Source organism: Bombina bombina, chromosome 7 (assembly GCF_027579735.1).
Source record: "Bombina bombina isolate aBomBom1 chromosome 7, aBomBom1.pri, whole genome shotgun sequence".
NCBI classification, from domain to species: domain Eukaryota; kingdom Metazoa; phylum Chordata; class Amphibia; order Anura; family Bombinatoridae; genus Bombina; species Bombina bombina.
Window position 1 is genome coordinate 295,852,558 of NC_069505.1, and position 15,324 is coordinate 295,867,881.

General features: G+C 41.7%; 1 protein-coding gene across 6 annotated transcripts in view; it reads left to right on the forward strand.

The window, feature by feature from the left end:
- SLMAP (sarcolemma associated protein) overlaps positions 1-15,324 on the forward strand; it is a 494,984-nt gene that overhangs the window by 455,397 nt on the left and 24,263 nt on the right. For all 6 annotated transcript variants that reach the window (XM_053720860.1, XM_053720859.1, XM_053720862.1 and 3 more), the window contains 2 exons: positions 10,194-10,268; positions 14,747-15,067. In XM_053720860.1, the coding sequence (XP_053576835.1) occupies positions 10,194-10,268; positions 14,747-15,067 (396 nt within the window). The remainder of the gene's footprint in view (positions 1-10,193; positions 10,269-14,746; positions 15,068-15,324) is intronic.

Sequence of the window (15,324 nt, forward strand, 5' to 3'; positions counted from 1 at the left end):
GTCTAAATTACTCAACATTCCTTTCAAGGGGCAGACCTTATTCGGGCCTGGCTTGAAGGAAATTATTGCTGACATTACTGGAGGCAAGGGTCATACCCTTCCTCAGGACAGGGCCAAATCAAAGGCCAAACAGTCTAATTTTCGTGCCTTTCGAAATTTCAAGGCAGGAGCAGCATCAACTTCCTCCGCTTCAAAACAAGAGGGAACTGTTGCTCATTCCAGACAGGCCTGGAAACCTAACCAGTCCTGGAACAAGGGCAAGCAGGCCAGAAAGCCTGCTGCTGCCCCCAAGACAGCATGAAGGAACGGCCCCCTATCCGGAAACGGATCTAGTGGGGGGCAGAATTTCTCTCTTCGCCCAGGAGTAGGCAAGAGATGTTCAGGATCCCTGGGCGTTTGAGATCATATCTCAGGGATATTTTCTGGACTTCAAAGCTTCTCCTCCACAAGGGAGATTTCATCTTTCAAGTTTATCAGCAAACCAGATAAAGAAAGAGGCATTCCTAAGCTGTGTGCAAGACCTCCTAGTAATGGGAGTGATCCATCCAGTTCCGCGGACGGAACAAGGACAGGGATTTTATTCAAATCTGTTTGTGGTTCCCAAGAAAGAGGGAACCTTCAGACCAATCTTGGATCTAAAGATCTTAAACAAATTCCTCAGAGTTCCATCATTCAAAATGGAAACTATTCGGACCATCCTACCCATGATCCAAGAGGGTCAGTACATGACCACAGTGGACTTAAAGGATGCCTACCTTCACATACCGATTCACAAAGATCATCATCGGTTCCTAAGTTTGCCTTTCTAGACAGGCATTACCAATTTGTAGCTCTTCCCTTCGGGTTGGCCACTGCCCCGAGAATTTTTACAAAGGTTCTGGGCTCACTTCTGGCGGTTCTAAGACCGCGAGGCATAGCGGTGGCTCCGTATCTAGACGACAACCTGATACAGGCGTCAAGCTTTCAAATTGCCAAGTCTCATACAGATATAGTTCTGGCATTTCTGAGGTCGCATGGGTGGAAAGTGAACGTGGAAAAGAGTTCTCTATCACCACTCACAAGAGTCTCCTTCCTAGGGACTCTTATAGATTCTGTAGAGATGAAAATTTACCTGACGGAGTCCAGGTTATCAAAACTTCTAAATGCTTGCCGTGTCCTTCATTCCATTCCACACCCGTCAGTGGCTCAGTGCATGGAAGTAATCGGCTTAATGGTAGCGGCAATGGACATAGTGCCATTTGCCTGCATCGAAGGACCGCTGCAATTATGCATGCTAAGTCAGTGGAATGGGGATTACTCAGATTTGTCCCCTCTACTAAATCTGGATCAAGAGACCAGAGATTCTCTTCTCTGGTGGCTTTCTCGGGTCCATCTGTCCAAGGGTATGACCTTTCGCAGGCCAGATTGGACGATTGTAACAACAGATGCCAGCCTTCTAGGTTGGGGTGCAGTCTGGAACTCCCTGAAGGCTCAGGGATCGTGGACTCAGGAGGAGAAACTCCTCCCAATAAATATTCTGGAGTTAAGAGCAATATTCAAGGCTCTTCTAGATTGGCCTCAGTTAGCAACCCTGAGGTTCATCAGATTTCAGTCGGACAACATCACGACTGTGGCTTACATCAACCATCAAGGGGGAACCAGGAGTTCCCTAGCGATGTTAGAACTCTCAAAGATAATTCGCTGGGCAGAGTCTCACTCTTGCCACCTGTCAGCGATCCACATCCCAGGCGTAGAGAACTGGGAGGCGGATTTTCTAAGTCGTCAGACTTTTCATCCAGGGGAGTGGGAACTCCATCCGGAGGTGTTTGCTCAACTGGTTCATCGTTGGGGCAAACCAGAACTGGATCTCATGGCGTCTCGCCAGAACGCCAAGCTTCCTTGTTACGGATCCAGGTCCAGGGACCCGGGAGCAACGCTGATAGATGCTCTAGCAGCTCCTTGGTTCTTCAACCTGGCCTATGTGTTTCCACCGTTTCCTCTGCTCCCTCGACTGATTTCCAAAATCAAACAGGAGAGAGCATCGGTGATTCTGATAGAGCCTGCGTGGCCAAGCAGGACCTGGTATGCATACCTAGTGGACATGTCATCTCTTCCACCATGGACTCTGCCTCTGAGGCAGGACCTTCTAATACAAGGTCCTTTCAATCATCCAAATCTGATTTCTCTGAGACTGACTGCATGGAGATTGAACGCTTGATTCTATCAAGGCGTGGCTTCTCCGAGTCAGTCATTGATACCTTAATACAGGCTCGGAAGCCTGTCACCAGGAAAATCTACCATAAGATATGGCGTAAATATCTTTATTGGTGTGAATCCAAGAGTTACTCATGGAGTAAGGTTAGGATTCCTAGGATATTGTCCTTTCTCCAAGAGGGTTTGGACAAAGGCTTATCAGCTAGTTCTTTAAAAGGACAGATCTCTGCTCTATCTATTCTTTTGCACAAGCGTCTGGCAGAAGTTCCAGGCGTCCAGGCATTTTGTCAGGCTTTGGTTAGGATTAAGCCTGTGTTTAAAACTGTTGCTCCCCCGTGGAGCTTAAACTTGGTTCTTAAAGTTCTTCAGGGAGTTCCGTCTGAACCCCTTCATTCCATTGATATTAAACTTTTATCTTGGAAAGTTCTGTTTTTGATGGCTATTTCCTCGGCTCGAAGAGTCTCTGAGTTATCTGCCTTACATTGTGATTCTCCTTATCTGATTTTTCATTCAGACAAGGTAGTTCTGCGTACCAAACCTGGGTTTTTACCTAAGGTGGTTTCTAACAGGAATATCAATCAAGAGATTGTTGTTCCATCATTGTGTCCTAATCCTTCTTCAAAGAAGGAACGTCTTTTGCATAATCTGGACGTAGTCCGTGCCTTGAAGTTTTACTTACAGGCTACTAAAGATTTTCGTCAAACATCTGCCCTGTTTGTCGTTTACTCTGGACAGAGGAGAGGTCAAAAAGCTTTGGCAACCTCTCTCTCCTTTTGGCTTCGGAGCATAATACGCTTAGCCTATGAGACTGCTGGACAGCAGCCCCCTGAAAGGATTACAGCTCATTCTACTAGAGCTGTGGCTTCCACCTGGGCCTTTAAAAATGAGGCCTCTGTTGAACAGATTTGCAAGGCTGCGACTTGGTCTTCGCTTCACACCTTTTCAAAATTTTACAAATTTGACACTTTTGCTTCTTCGGAGGCTGTTTTTGGGAGAAAGGTTCTACAGGCAGTGGTTCCTTCCGTTTAAGTTCCTGCCTTGTCCCTCCCATCATCCGTGTACTTTAGCTTTGGTATTGGTATCCCACAAGTAATGGATGATCCGTGGACTGGATACACTTAACAAGAGAAAACATAATTTATGCTTACCTGATAAATGTATCTCTCTTGTAGTGTATCCAGTCCACGGCCCGCCCTGTCCTTTTAAGGCAGGTCTAAATTTTAATTAAACTACAGTCACCACTGCACCCTATGGTTTCTCCTTTCTCGACTTGTTTCGGTCGAATGACTGGATATGGTAGTGAGGGGAGGAGCTATATAGCAGCTCTGCTGTGGGTGATCCTCTTGCAACTTCCTGTTGGGAAGGAGAATATCCCACAAGTAATGGATGATCCGTGGACTGGATACACTACAAGAGAAATAAATTTATCAGGTAAGCATAAATTATGTTTTTACCTCTGTAATTACCTTGTATCTAAGCCTCTGCAAACTGCCCCCTTATTGCAGTTCTTTTGACAGACTTGCATTTTAGCCACTCAGGGCTCACTCCTTGGTAACTTTACGTGCGTGAGCTCAATGTTATCTATATGAACTAATGCCCTCTAGTAGTGAACAACTGTCAAAATGCATTCAGAATAGAGTGCTTGCCTATGACAGAAGCACAATCTCTAGCTAGTCCTGGGACTAAAGTCTATTTACAGTGGGGTGTGAATACTTAGCACATTTGAGGTAAAATATCTTTATTTTTTACATAGAGATGTTCAGGTGATATTTTCTACAGGGAGTGCAGAATTATTAGGCAAGTTGTATTTTTGAGGATTAATTTTATTATTGAACAACAACCATGTTCTCAATGAACCCAAAAAACTCATTAATATCAAAGCTGAATAGTTTTGGAAGTAGTTTTTAGTTTGTTTTTAGTTATAGCTATTTTATAGACATTCAAAAACAAAACAAAAACAAATCAGTGACCAATATAGCCACCTTTCTTTGCAAGGACACTCAAAAGCCTGCCATCCATGGATTCTGTCAGTGTTTTGATCTGTTCACCATCAACATTGCGTGCAGCAGCAACCACAGCCTCCCAGACACTGTTCAGAGAGGTGTACTGTTTTCCCTCCTTGTAAATCTCACATTTGATGATGGACCACAGGTTCTCAATGGGGTTCAGATCAGGTGAACAAGGAGGCCATGTCATTAGATTTTCTTCTTTTATACCCTTTCTTGCCAGCCACGCTGTGGAGTACTTGGACGCGTGTGATGGAGCATTGTCCTGCATGAAAATCATGTTTTTCTTGAAGGATGCAGACTTCTTCCTGTACCACTGCTTGAAGAAGGTGTCTTCCAGAAACTGGCAGTAGGACTGGGAGTTGAGCTTGACTCCATCCTCAACCCGAAAAGGCCCCACAAGCTCATCTTTGATGATACCAGCCCAAACCAGTACTCCACCTCCACCTTGCTGGCGTCTGAGTCGGACTGGAGCTCTCTGCCCTTTACCAATCCAGCCACGGGCCCATCCATCTGGCCCATCAAGACTCACTCTCATTTCATCAGTCCATAAAACCTTAGAAAAATCAGTCTTGAGATATTTCTTGGCCCAGTCTTGACGTTTCAGCTTGTGTGTCTTGTTCAGTGGTGGTCGTCTTTCAGCCTTTCTTACCTTGGCCATGTCTCTGAGTATTGCACACCTTGTGCTTTTGGGCACTCCAGTGATGTTGCAGCTCTGAAATATGGCCAAACTGGTGGCAAGTGGCATCTTGGCAGCTGCACGCTTGACTTTTCTCAGTTCATGGGCAGTTATTTTGCGCCTTGGTTTTTCCACACTCTTCTTGCGACCCTGTTGACTATTTTGAATGAAACGCTTGATTGTTCGATGATCACGCTTCAGAAGCTTTGAAATTTTAAGAGTGCTGCATCCCTCTGCAAGATATCTCACTATTTTTTACTTTTCTGAGCCTGTCAAGTCCTTCTTTTGACCCATTTTGCCAAAGGAAAGGAAGTTGCCTAATAATTATGCACACCTGATATAGGGTGTTGATGTCATTAGACCACACCCCTTCTCATTACAGAGATGCACATCACCTAATCTGCTTAATTGGTAGTAGGCTTTCAAGCCTATACAGCTTGGAGTAAGACAACATGCATAAAGAGGATGATGTGGTCAAAATACTCATTTGCCTAATAATTCTGCACTCCCTGTAGTCTGCTTTTTACAGTTATGCTGCATCACTTTCATGTGCTTCAACATTTGGGTATCATGGCCCTTTAATTTATCTAAATAGGACTAATAAAAGTATCCTTTTTATTAATTTGTCTTAGAGCTGGGCACTGTGTCCCTCAATCATAGTCATAAAGGGATTTTAAACTTAAAATTCCCCATAAAATTGTGCCTAATAAAAAAACAAATTGCAATAAGCCACAAAAGGAGTATGTATTGCAGACTACAGATTACTAACCCTGCAGCACGCTGCACAGTGATTGCTCATCTTTATCTGTCTCCGATTGTCCACAGCAAGATAAATAAGATACATATACTTACAGCTTTACAAGACCTAAGTCAGTTGGCTTAAAAACAATGCATATTTTGCTACCAATATAACAGATCAGATTTAAATTATTTCAAAATCTTTATTTCTCCAACATAGGTGTGTCCGGTCCACGGCGTCATCCTTACTTGTGGGATATTCTCTTCCCCAACAGGAAATGGCAAAGAGCCCAGCAAAGCTGGTCACATGATCCCTCCTAGGCTCCGCCTACCCCAGTCATTCTCTTTGCCGTTGTACAGGCAACATCTCCACGGAGATGGCTTAGAGTTTTTTAGTGTTTAACTGTAGTTTTTATTATTCAATCAAGAGTTTGTTATTTTGAAATAGTGCTGGTATGTACTATTTACTCAGAAACAGAAAAGAGATGAAGATTTCTGTTTGTATGAGGAAAATGATTTTAGCAACCGTCACTAAAATCCATGGCTGTTCCACACAGGACTGTTGAGAGCAATTAACTTCAGTTGGGGGAACAGTGTGCAGTCTCTTGCTGCTTGAGGTATGACACATTCTAACAAGACGATGTAATGCTGGAAGCTGTCATTTTCCCTATGGGATCCGGTAAGCCATGTTTATTACGATCGTAAATAAGGGCTTCACAAGGGCTTATTAAAACTGTAGACTTTTTTTGGGCTAAATCGATTCATTATTAACACATATTTAGCCTTGAGGAATCATTTTATCTGGGTATTTTGATATAATAATATCGGCAGGCACTGGTTTAGACACCTTATTCTTTAGGGGCTTTCCCAAAGCATAAGCAGAGCCTCATTTTCGCGCCGGTGTTGCGCACTTGTTTTTGAGAGGCATGGCATGCAGTCGCATGTGAGAGGAGCTCTGATACTTAGAAAAGACTTTCTGAAGGCGTCATTTGGTATCGTATTCCCCTTTGGGCTTGGTTGGGTCTCAGCAAAGCAGATACCAGGGACTGTAAAGGGGTTAAAGTTCAAAACGGCTCCGGTTCCGTTATTTTAAGGGTTAAAGCTTCCAAATTTGGTGTGCAATACTTTTAAGGCTTTAAGACACTGTGGTGAAAATTTGGTGAATTTTGAACAATTCCTTCATGTTTTTCGCAATTGCAGTAATAAAGTGTGTTCAGTTTAAAATTTAAAGTGACAGTAACGGTTTTATTTTAAAACGTTTTTTGTACTTTTGGGAACAATAATAGACTCCTTAGAAATGAGGATTTTTCTGACAGAGGCCAGAAAAACAAAGCTTCTAGACTCTTGTCTGATACTTCATTCCGTTCCTCTTCCTTCCATAGCTCAGTGCATGGAAGTGATCGGGTTGATGGTAGCGGCAATGGACATAGTTCCTTTTGCGCGCATTCATCTAAGACCATTACAACTGTGCATGCTCAGTCAGTGGAATGGGGACTATACAGACTTGTCTCCGAAGATACAAGTAAATCAGAGGACCAGAGACTCACTCCGTTGGTGGCTGTCCCTGGACAACCTGTCACAAGGGATGACATTCCGCAGACCAGAGTGGGTCATTGTCACGACCGACGCCAGTCTGATGGGCTGGGGCGCGGTCTGGGGATCCCTGAAAGCTCAGGGTCTTTGGTCTCGGGAAGAATCTCTTCTACCGATAAATATTCTGGAACTGAGAGCGATATTCAATGCTCTCAAGGCTTGGCCTCAGCTAGCGAGGGCCAAGTTCATACGGTTTCAATCAGACAACATGACAACTGTTGCGTACATCAACCATCAGGGGGGAACAAGGAGTTCCCTAGCGATGGAAGAAGTGACCAAAATCATTCTATGGCGGAGTCTCACTCCTGCCACCTGTCTGCTATCCACATCCCAGGAGTGGAAAATTGGGAAGCGGATTTTCTGAGTCGTCAGACATTGCATCCGGGGGAGTGGGAACTCCATCCGGAAATCTTTGCCCAAGTCACTCAGCTGTGGGGCATTCCAGACATGGATCTGATGGCCTCTCGTCAGAACTTCAAAGTTCCTTGCTACGGGTCCAGATCCAGGGATCCCAAGGCGGCTCTAGTGGATGCACTAGTAGCACCTTGGACCTTCAAACTAGCTTATGTGTTCCCGCCGTTTCCTCTCATCCCCAGGCTGGTAGCCAGGATCAATCAGGAGAGGGCGTCGGTGATCTTGATAGCTCCTGCGTGGCCACGCAGGACTTGGTATGCAGATCTGGTGAATATGTCATCGGCTCCACCTTGGAAGCTACCTTTGAGACGAGACCTTCTTGTTCAGGGTCCGTTCGAACATCCGAATCTGGTTTCACTCCAGCTGACTGCTTGGAGATTGAACGCTTGATTTTATCGAAGCGAGGGTTCTCAGATTCTGTTATTGATACTCTTGTTCAGGCCAGAAAGCCTGTAACTAGAAAGATTTACCACAAAATTTGGAAAAAATATATCTGTTGGTGTGAATCTAAAGGATTCTCTTGGGACAAGGTTAAGATTCCTAGGATTCTATCCTTCCTTCAAGAAGGATTGGAAAAAGGATTATCTGCAAGTTCCCTGAAGGGACAGATTTCTGCCTTGTCGGTGTTACTTCACAAAAAACTGGCTGCTGTGCCAGATGTTCAAGCCTTTGTTCAGGCTCTGGTTAGAATTAAGCCTGTTTACAAACCTTTGACTCCTCCTTGGAGTCTCAATTTAGTTCTTTCAGTTCTTCAGGGGGTTCCGTTTGAACCCTTGCATTCCGTTGATATTAAGTTATTATCTTGGAAAGTTTTGTTTTTAGTTGCAATTTCTTCTGCTAGAAGAGTTTCAGAATTATCTGCTCTGCAGTGTTCTCCTCCTTATCTGGTGTTCCATGCAGATAAGGTGGTTTTACGTACTAAACCTGGTTTTCTTCCAAAAGTTGTTTCTAACAAAAACATTAACCAGGAGATTATCGTACCTTCTCTGTGTCCGAAACCAGTTTCAAAGAAGGAACGTTTGTTGCACAATTTGGATGTTGTTCGCGCTCTAAAATTCTATTTAGATGCTACAAAGGATTTTAGACAAACATCTTCCTTGTTTGTTGTTTATTCTGGTAAAAGGAGAGGTCAAAAAGCAACTTCTACCTCTCTCTCTTTTTGGATTAAAAGCATCATCAGATTGGCTTACGAGACTGCCGGACGGCAGCCTCCCGAAAGAATCACAGCTCATTCCACTAGGGCTGTGGCTTCCACATGGGCCTTCAAGAACGAGGCTTCTGTTGATCAGATATGTAGGGCAGCGACTTGGTCTTCACTGCACACTTTTACCAAATTTTACAAGTTTGATACTTTTGCTTCTTCTGAGGCTATTTTTGGGAGAAAGGTTTTGCAAGCCGTGGTGCCTTCCATTTAGGTGACCTGATTTGCTCCCTCCCTTCATCCGTGTCTTAAAGCTTTGGTATTGGTTCCCACAAGTAAGGATGACGCCGTGGACCGGACACACCTATGTTGGAGAAAACAGAATTTATGTTTACCTGATAAATTACTTTCTCCAACGGTGTGTCCGGTCCACGGCCCGCCCTGGTTTTTTTAATCAGGTCTGATAATTTATTTTCTTTAACTACAGTCACCACGGTACCATATGGTTTCTCCTATGCAAATATTCCTCCTTAACGTCGGTCGAATGACTGGGGTAGGCGGAGCCTAGGAGGGATCATGTGACCAGCTTTGCTGGGCTCTTTGCCATTTCCTGTTGGGGAAGAGAATATCCCACAAGTAAGGATGACGCCGTGGACCGGACACACCGTTGGAGAAAGTAATTTATCAGGTAAACATAAATTCTGTTTTTATATACGTACCTTTTGCAATGCAGTGCTTGATTGCTGATAAATACTGTGGTGAATTCTTTTGAACTGGATTTTTATAAAGTGATTCTAATATTCCTTTAAGGGAAATTTAAATGTGTTTTTGATTTTCTAAATTTTAAGAGAAGAAAAAAATATTTTAATGGGAGCGGGGTTGTGAGAGTACCCATTTGGTATCGTTATCACTATGTAGTTCACTCTTAAACGGACATTAAACACCTTTAGATTTTAATATAAAAGATTGTGTAGTAGTCAGAATATGTTCATTTGCACCCTTTTCATGTAATTTAGTTCTGAAATTGTCTTTTCTAAATCTCAGAAATGGAAAAGCACACTGAAAACTTCTCAACGTTAACCCTGCTACATATATGTCTCTAATTGTACAACTGTACAATGCACTTTATATTAACGTAATAACAGTGGCTAGCCTTGTCAGCTGCAGACTCAAGCCCAGATTGGCTTCTCAAAATGAGGCAAGTTGTGGGTGGAGTTTACCGTTGGAAAAACTATTGCAGCAAACAAGATGTTTTTAAAGATGTTTAGACATGGCTGATGTTATTTTATTGCAAGACAACATAAATGTCTTGTAATTACAAGGTGTTTACTGTCCCTTTATTTGACACTGGGTTCAGATCTATAGGCCGTTTAGCTAATTTGTCAGAACTACTATACTGTATAAATGTAGATGTGTGTTTATATTTCAGCACTTTTGGAGGAAGAGAAAAAGTCCAAAAGACTGCAAGTCGAGGAATCCACTAAACAGATACAGCATCTTCAAGGTACAGAATAAATATTTTCCCCTCTGAGTTTATATTGCAGCACATTTTGTAATGTCATCTCTTGTCAGAGAACTGGTGCTAAGGTCACGTGACTTAACCCCTCCTGTTGACTTATCAACGATCTGGCATATCTTTCACCTATTGCATTGACTTTTTCAAGGACTTTTTATAATCCGCTATTTTAAATAACAAAATTAAGATAAAGGAGCTATGTATAAACAATTTAATACACCCCAGCAGGTAAAATGGCTCATAGGGAGCTTTTTAAAGGGAAGACAATGTTACATTATACTGCCTCTTTTAAATGTTAGAGATTAAATTCAACTTTCATGATTCAGACAGAGCACTTAAAGGGCCATAATACCCAAATGTTTAAACACTTGAATGTGATGCAGCATAGCTGTAAAAAGCTGACTAGAAAATATCACCTGAGCATCTCTATGTAAAAAAGAAAGATATTTTACCTCAAAAGTTTCTCAGTAGCCACATCCCATTGTAAAGGACTTCTAAGCAGCAAATCAGTATGTCTGTCCCGGGGCAGCTAAGGGGTTGAGCCTTGTGCACTCTCATCTTATTTCCCTATTCAGTGTAAGGAAGTTTACAATGAAATCTCATGAGAGTTAAGTCAAATCTCATGAGATCACAGTAAAAGAGTTTATGACCTCAGCACTGTTGATGCTGATTGGCTGCTGTTCATTTCTTCATTTTATTTTATTTTTTACCTGTAGCTGAGCAACAGCTGAGTATAACTTTTTACACAGAACTTACTCTGCTGAGCTGAGGAAATTGTGAGGTAAAATATCTTCCTTTTTTACATAGAGAAGCTCATGTGATATTTTCCTGTCAGCTTTTTACAGTTATACTGCATCAGTTTCAAGTGATTAAGCATATGAGTATTATGTCCCTTTAAAGGGACATGAAACCCAAAAATTCTCTTTCATGGTTTAGGTAAAACATACAATTTTAAACAACTTTCTAATTTACTTCTATTATCTAATTTGTTTCATTCTCTTTGTATCATTTGTTGAAGGAGCAGCAATGCACTACTGGTTTTTAACTGAACACATGGGTGAGCCAATGACAATCGGTATATATATGCAGCCACCAATCAGCAGCTAGAACATTGGTTCTTTGCTGCTCATGAGCTTGCCAAGATAAACCTTTTCAGATAACAGGAGAAGGAAGGAAATTAAATAATAGAAGTAAATTGGAAAGCTGTTTGAAATAGTTTTCTCTATCTGAATCATGAAAGTAAAATTTTGGGTTTCATGTCCTAACAATTCACTTCCATTATCTAAAATGAGCACAGTCTTTTTATATGCACACATTTTTCAGACACCAGCTCATACTAAGTGTGTTATTGGCTGATGACTGTCACATGATGCAGTGGTAAGAAAAATAAAATAAAATTTGAAATTTGTCAGAAAAAATATACTCATGTGAAAAGTTCTTTTGCATTGTATATTCTTTATGTATGTATTGGTTATGTTATTGTGATAAAGCATTTGTTGTATGTTAATATTAACCTAGAAGTGTCCACATCACTTTGAGTGAACTGATATTGTCTTATACAGATAATTGAACCACTGTATTTCATTTATAAGGTGGTGAGAGTCCACGAGCCTTGACATGTGAGATTGCATTTCTTCCACTAGGAGGCAGCAAAGATACCCCAAACACAAAGTGCTTTTGAACCCTCCAAACCTCCCTGTATACCTCAGTTTTTCTTTGCCATCACAGGAGTAGGTGAAGAATTGAGATGCTCCAGATTCTCTGTGAAAAGGGGTTCTCAGACCTATGTGAAACCAGTTACCCCCACAGACAGCAAATTTTGAGTAGAGGGGTGTATGGAGTACTGGGTAGTGACCCTATATTTCCCTAAGGGATTTTAGTCACAAGCCTGAAGTGTCGTGGGGACCTGTCCCTAACCTCCTCCTGTTGGGTCACCTTCATACTCCTCTCTAATATCTTTTGCTGTTGCTTGCACAGCACTGGATGGGCTCTTTTCTGGAAGCAGCTTTGATCTACAGCTCGTAAGCTCAGTGGAGTGGGTGCTGTTCAGTTAAGTACAGAGCACTCGAATATCCCGCAGACTAATATTAGTAGGTACAATTTAAAGTATAGCATAGTCAGGGGACATACTAGTTTACACACAGATTAACTAAGTTCATAGGAAAGTGAATTGAAGTAAGTTTTAAAACAAGTTACATTCAAGTGTAGCTTAGAGATAATTTGTATCTGTTAATATTTAACTTTTATTATACTTATTTAAAAAGCACCTACAGGTGACGTTTTATACACTACTTCACATTCATGCACACTAACATTCAACCCAATATACTCTGGGGAGTTCGCAGCGCTCAAAGAGTTTGGTCTCCTCTGGAGGGCAGGTTACCAATAAACATTTTGGATCTTTGGGTATTTTTCTGAGCTCTTCAGTTGTGGCCCCTCCTGAAAAGAGAAAGATACGTTTATTTTCAGTCAGACAACATCACGGCTGGGGTGTACAGCAATCATCAGGGAGGGACTCGAAGCAATGAAAAATGTAGTTTGTATTTTCACATGGGCAACAATTCACATTCCGGGGATCAACAATTAGTAAACAGACTATCTTAGTCACCAGTTTCTACACCCAGGAGAGTGTTCTCTCAATCAGGATATCTTCGGTTAGATTGTCTTTAGATGGGGCCTGCAAGAAAAAGACTTGATGGCCTCACGTCTAAATTACAAACTTCCTAGGTGTTGTGCTAGATCTAGGGACCCGAGAGCAGAATTTGCTCTGGGAATTCCTTGATCTTTTCGCCTAGCCTACTTCCCCCCCCCCCCCTACATTTGTTCTACTGCCAAGAACAATTGCTTGGATCAGATAGGAACGCTTCTGAGTTACTCTAATTGCTCCAGCCTGGCCCCTCAGGAACTGGCATGCAAATGTAATCCAGATGTCCAGTTCTCCACCTTGGACTTTTCCGCAGCGGCAGGATCTCATCTTAAGGTCCTCCTATTTTATTTATATCTACAAACTCTAAATTTGACGGCGTGAAGATTTAACGCCTGATTTTGAAGCAACAAGGTTTTTCTGATGCTGTGGTAGATAATCTTCAGGCTAGGCAAATGTATTATAAGGCTTGGAAAATGTTTCTTTCTTTGTGTGAAGGTCATGGTTTTTGTTGGCATACTTTTCGAATCCCGAGAATCCTTCAGTTTCTGCAGGACAGTTTAGATAAGGGTTTGTCAGCCAGTTCGTTGAGGGTCAAATTTCAGCCTTTCTGTTCTATATTACAAGAAAACAGCCAGACTTCTGGATATGGAAACCTTTGTTCAGACTTAAGTTAGAATTAGGCCTGTATTTAAGCCATTTTCTCCTCTCTGGAATTTTTAATTTAGTCCTCTGTCTTGCAAGCTCCTCCTTTTTAGCACATGCATTATATTGAGATACAGCTTCTGTCATGGAAGTTCTTGTTTCTGTTAGCGATTTCTGTGGCTAGGTGAGTTTTTGAACTGTCAGCTCTTCCATGTGAATCTCCTTATATAATTTTTACCATGATAAGGATGTATTGAGAACTGAATATTGATTTGTCCTAAGGTAGTGTCATCTGAGAACATAAATCAGGAGATTGTAGTTCCTTTCTAATGTCCAAACCCAAAACACTCTAAAGAGATAAGTTTGCATAATCTAGATGTTGTTAGAGCTTTACATTTTATTTACAAGCACAAAAAATGTATTTGTCAATTATTTGGACTCTCGTAGGGAACAAAAGGCTACAGCTGTCACGCAAGCTTCTTGGTTAAAACAGATAATTCACAAAGCTTACTTAGTGGTGGGAAAGCCACCCCCTAAACGTATTCCAGACCATTCCACCAGATCAGTTTCTACTTCCTGGGCCTTTTATGAATGAGGCTTCTGTTGAACAGATTTGCAAGCCTGCAACTTGGGCTTCATTGCACACTTTTACTAGATTTCATAATTTGTATGTTTTTGCCTCATTGGAGGCAGCTTTTGGCAAATGTTTTCCTGGACTCCACAACTTGGGTATTTGATCCCACATGTCAAGGCTTGAGGACTCACCAGCCTTAAGAAAGAAAAAAATTATGCTTACCTGATAAATTACTTTTTCATGGTGGCGTGAGTCGACAAAACATGCCCAGTTAAACTTTTTTGGTATTTTTGGAGGCAGTTTTTTATTTGCACCTCTTCATACCTTCCTGCCCTTTTCTGTTCTTTTTTTTCCCTCTGCTCAGCTATACAATAATCTGAGGTATACAGGGAGGTGGGAGGGTTTAAAAGCTCTTAGTGTTTGGGGTATCTTTGCCTCCTCCAAGTGGCAGGAATTCAATCCTACATGTCACGGCTCGTGGACTGTCACCAACATGAAAGAAAGGAATTTATCAGGTAATCATAAATTGTTTTGTTTTTTTACTGCTTTTTCTATTTAAATACAGAAAATATTTTTTGATATTCACCCTTCCTTCTTTGTTAGCTCAACTACACAGGTTACAGAATGAAATAGAGATCTTACGTGAACAAAAAGAAAGTGAAATCTCCAGTACGCGTGAAGAACTGTCAAATGCTCAAGAAGAGATTGCCCTACTCAAGCAAGTAACTGAGCGGGTGACCACTGAACGGGACAACGAAATATCTGAGCTTCAGGGTGAACTGCAGGAGGTGCGCTTTGAACTTGAACATTGGCGCAAGACTGCATCTCACTATGAAAAAGAAATTAGCAATTTGCAGGCCAGCTTCCAGGCTCAGTGCAAAGAACGGGAGGACCTGGAAAATAAAGAATCTGCTAAGTGGCAAGGTATGTATCTAAATAGAAGGCTTATCACTCAAATCACTGGCTTAGCGTCCCCATTAGGTATTACATAGTCAGTCAGCTATTTGTAATAAAATAGAATAGAATCTCCAATAATTGGTATAAATCATTTTTATTTTTATCTTTTTTAGGGATAGAGATATACTGTGGACATATATATGTCTTAGATTTCTCTAACATACACTAGGGCGTCACATGGTGTGAAAGATCCAAAACAAAATAGTAATCAAAAGAAATAAAGG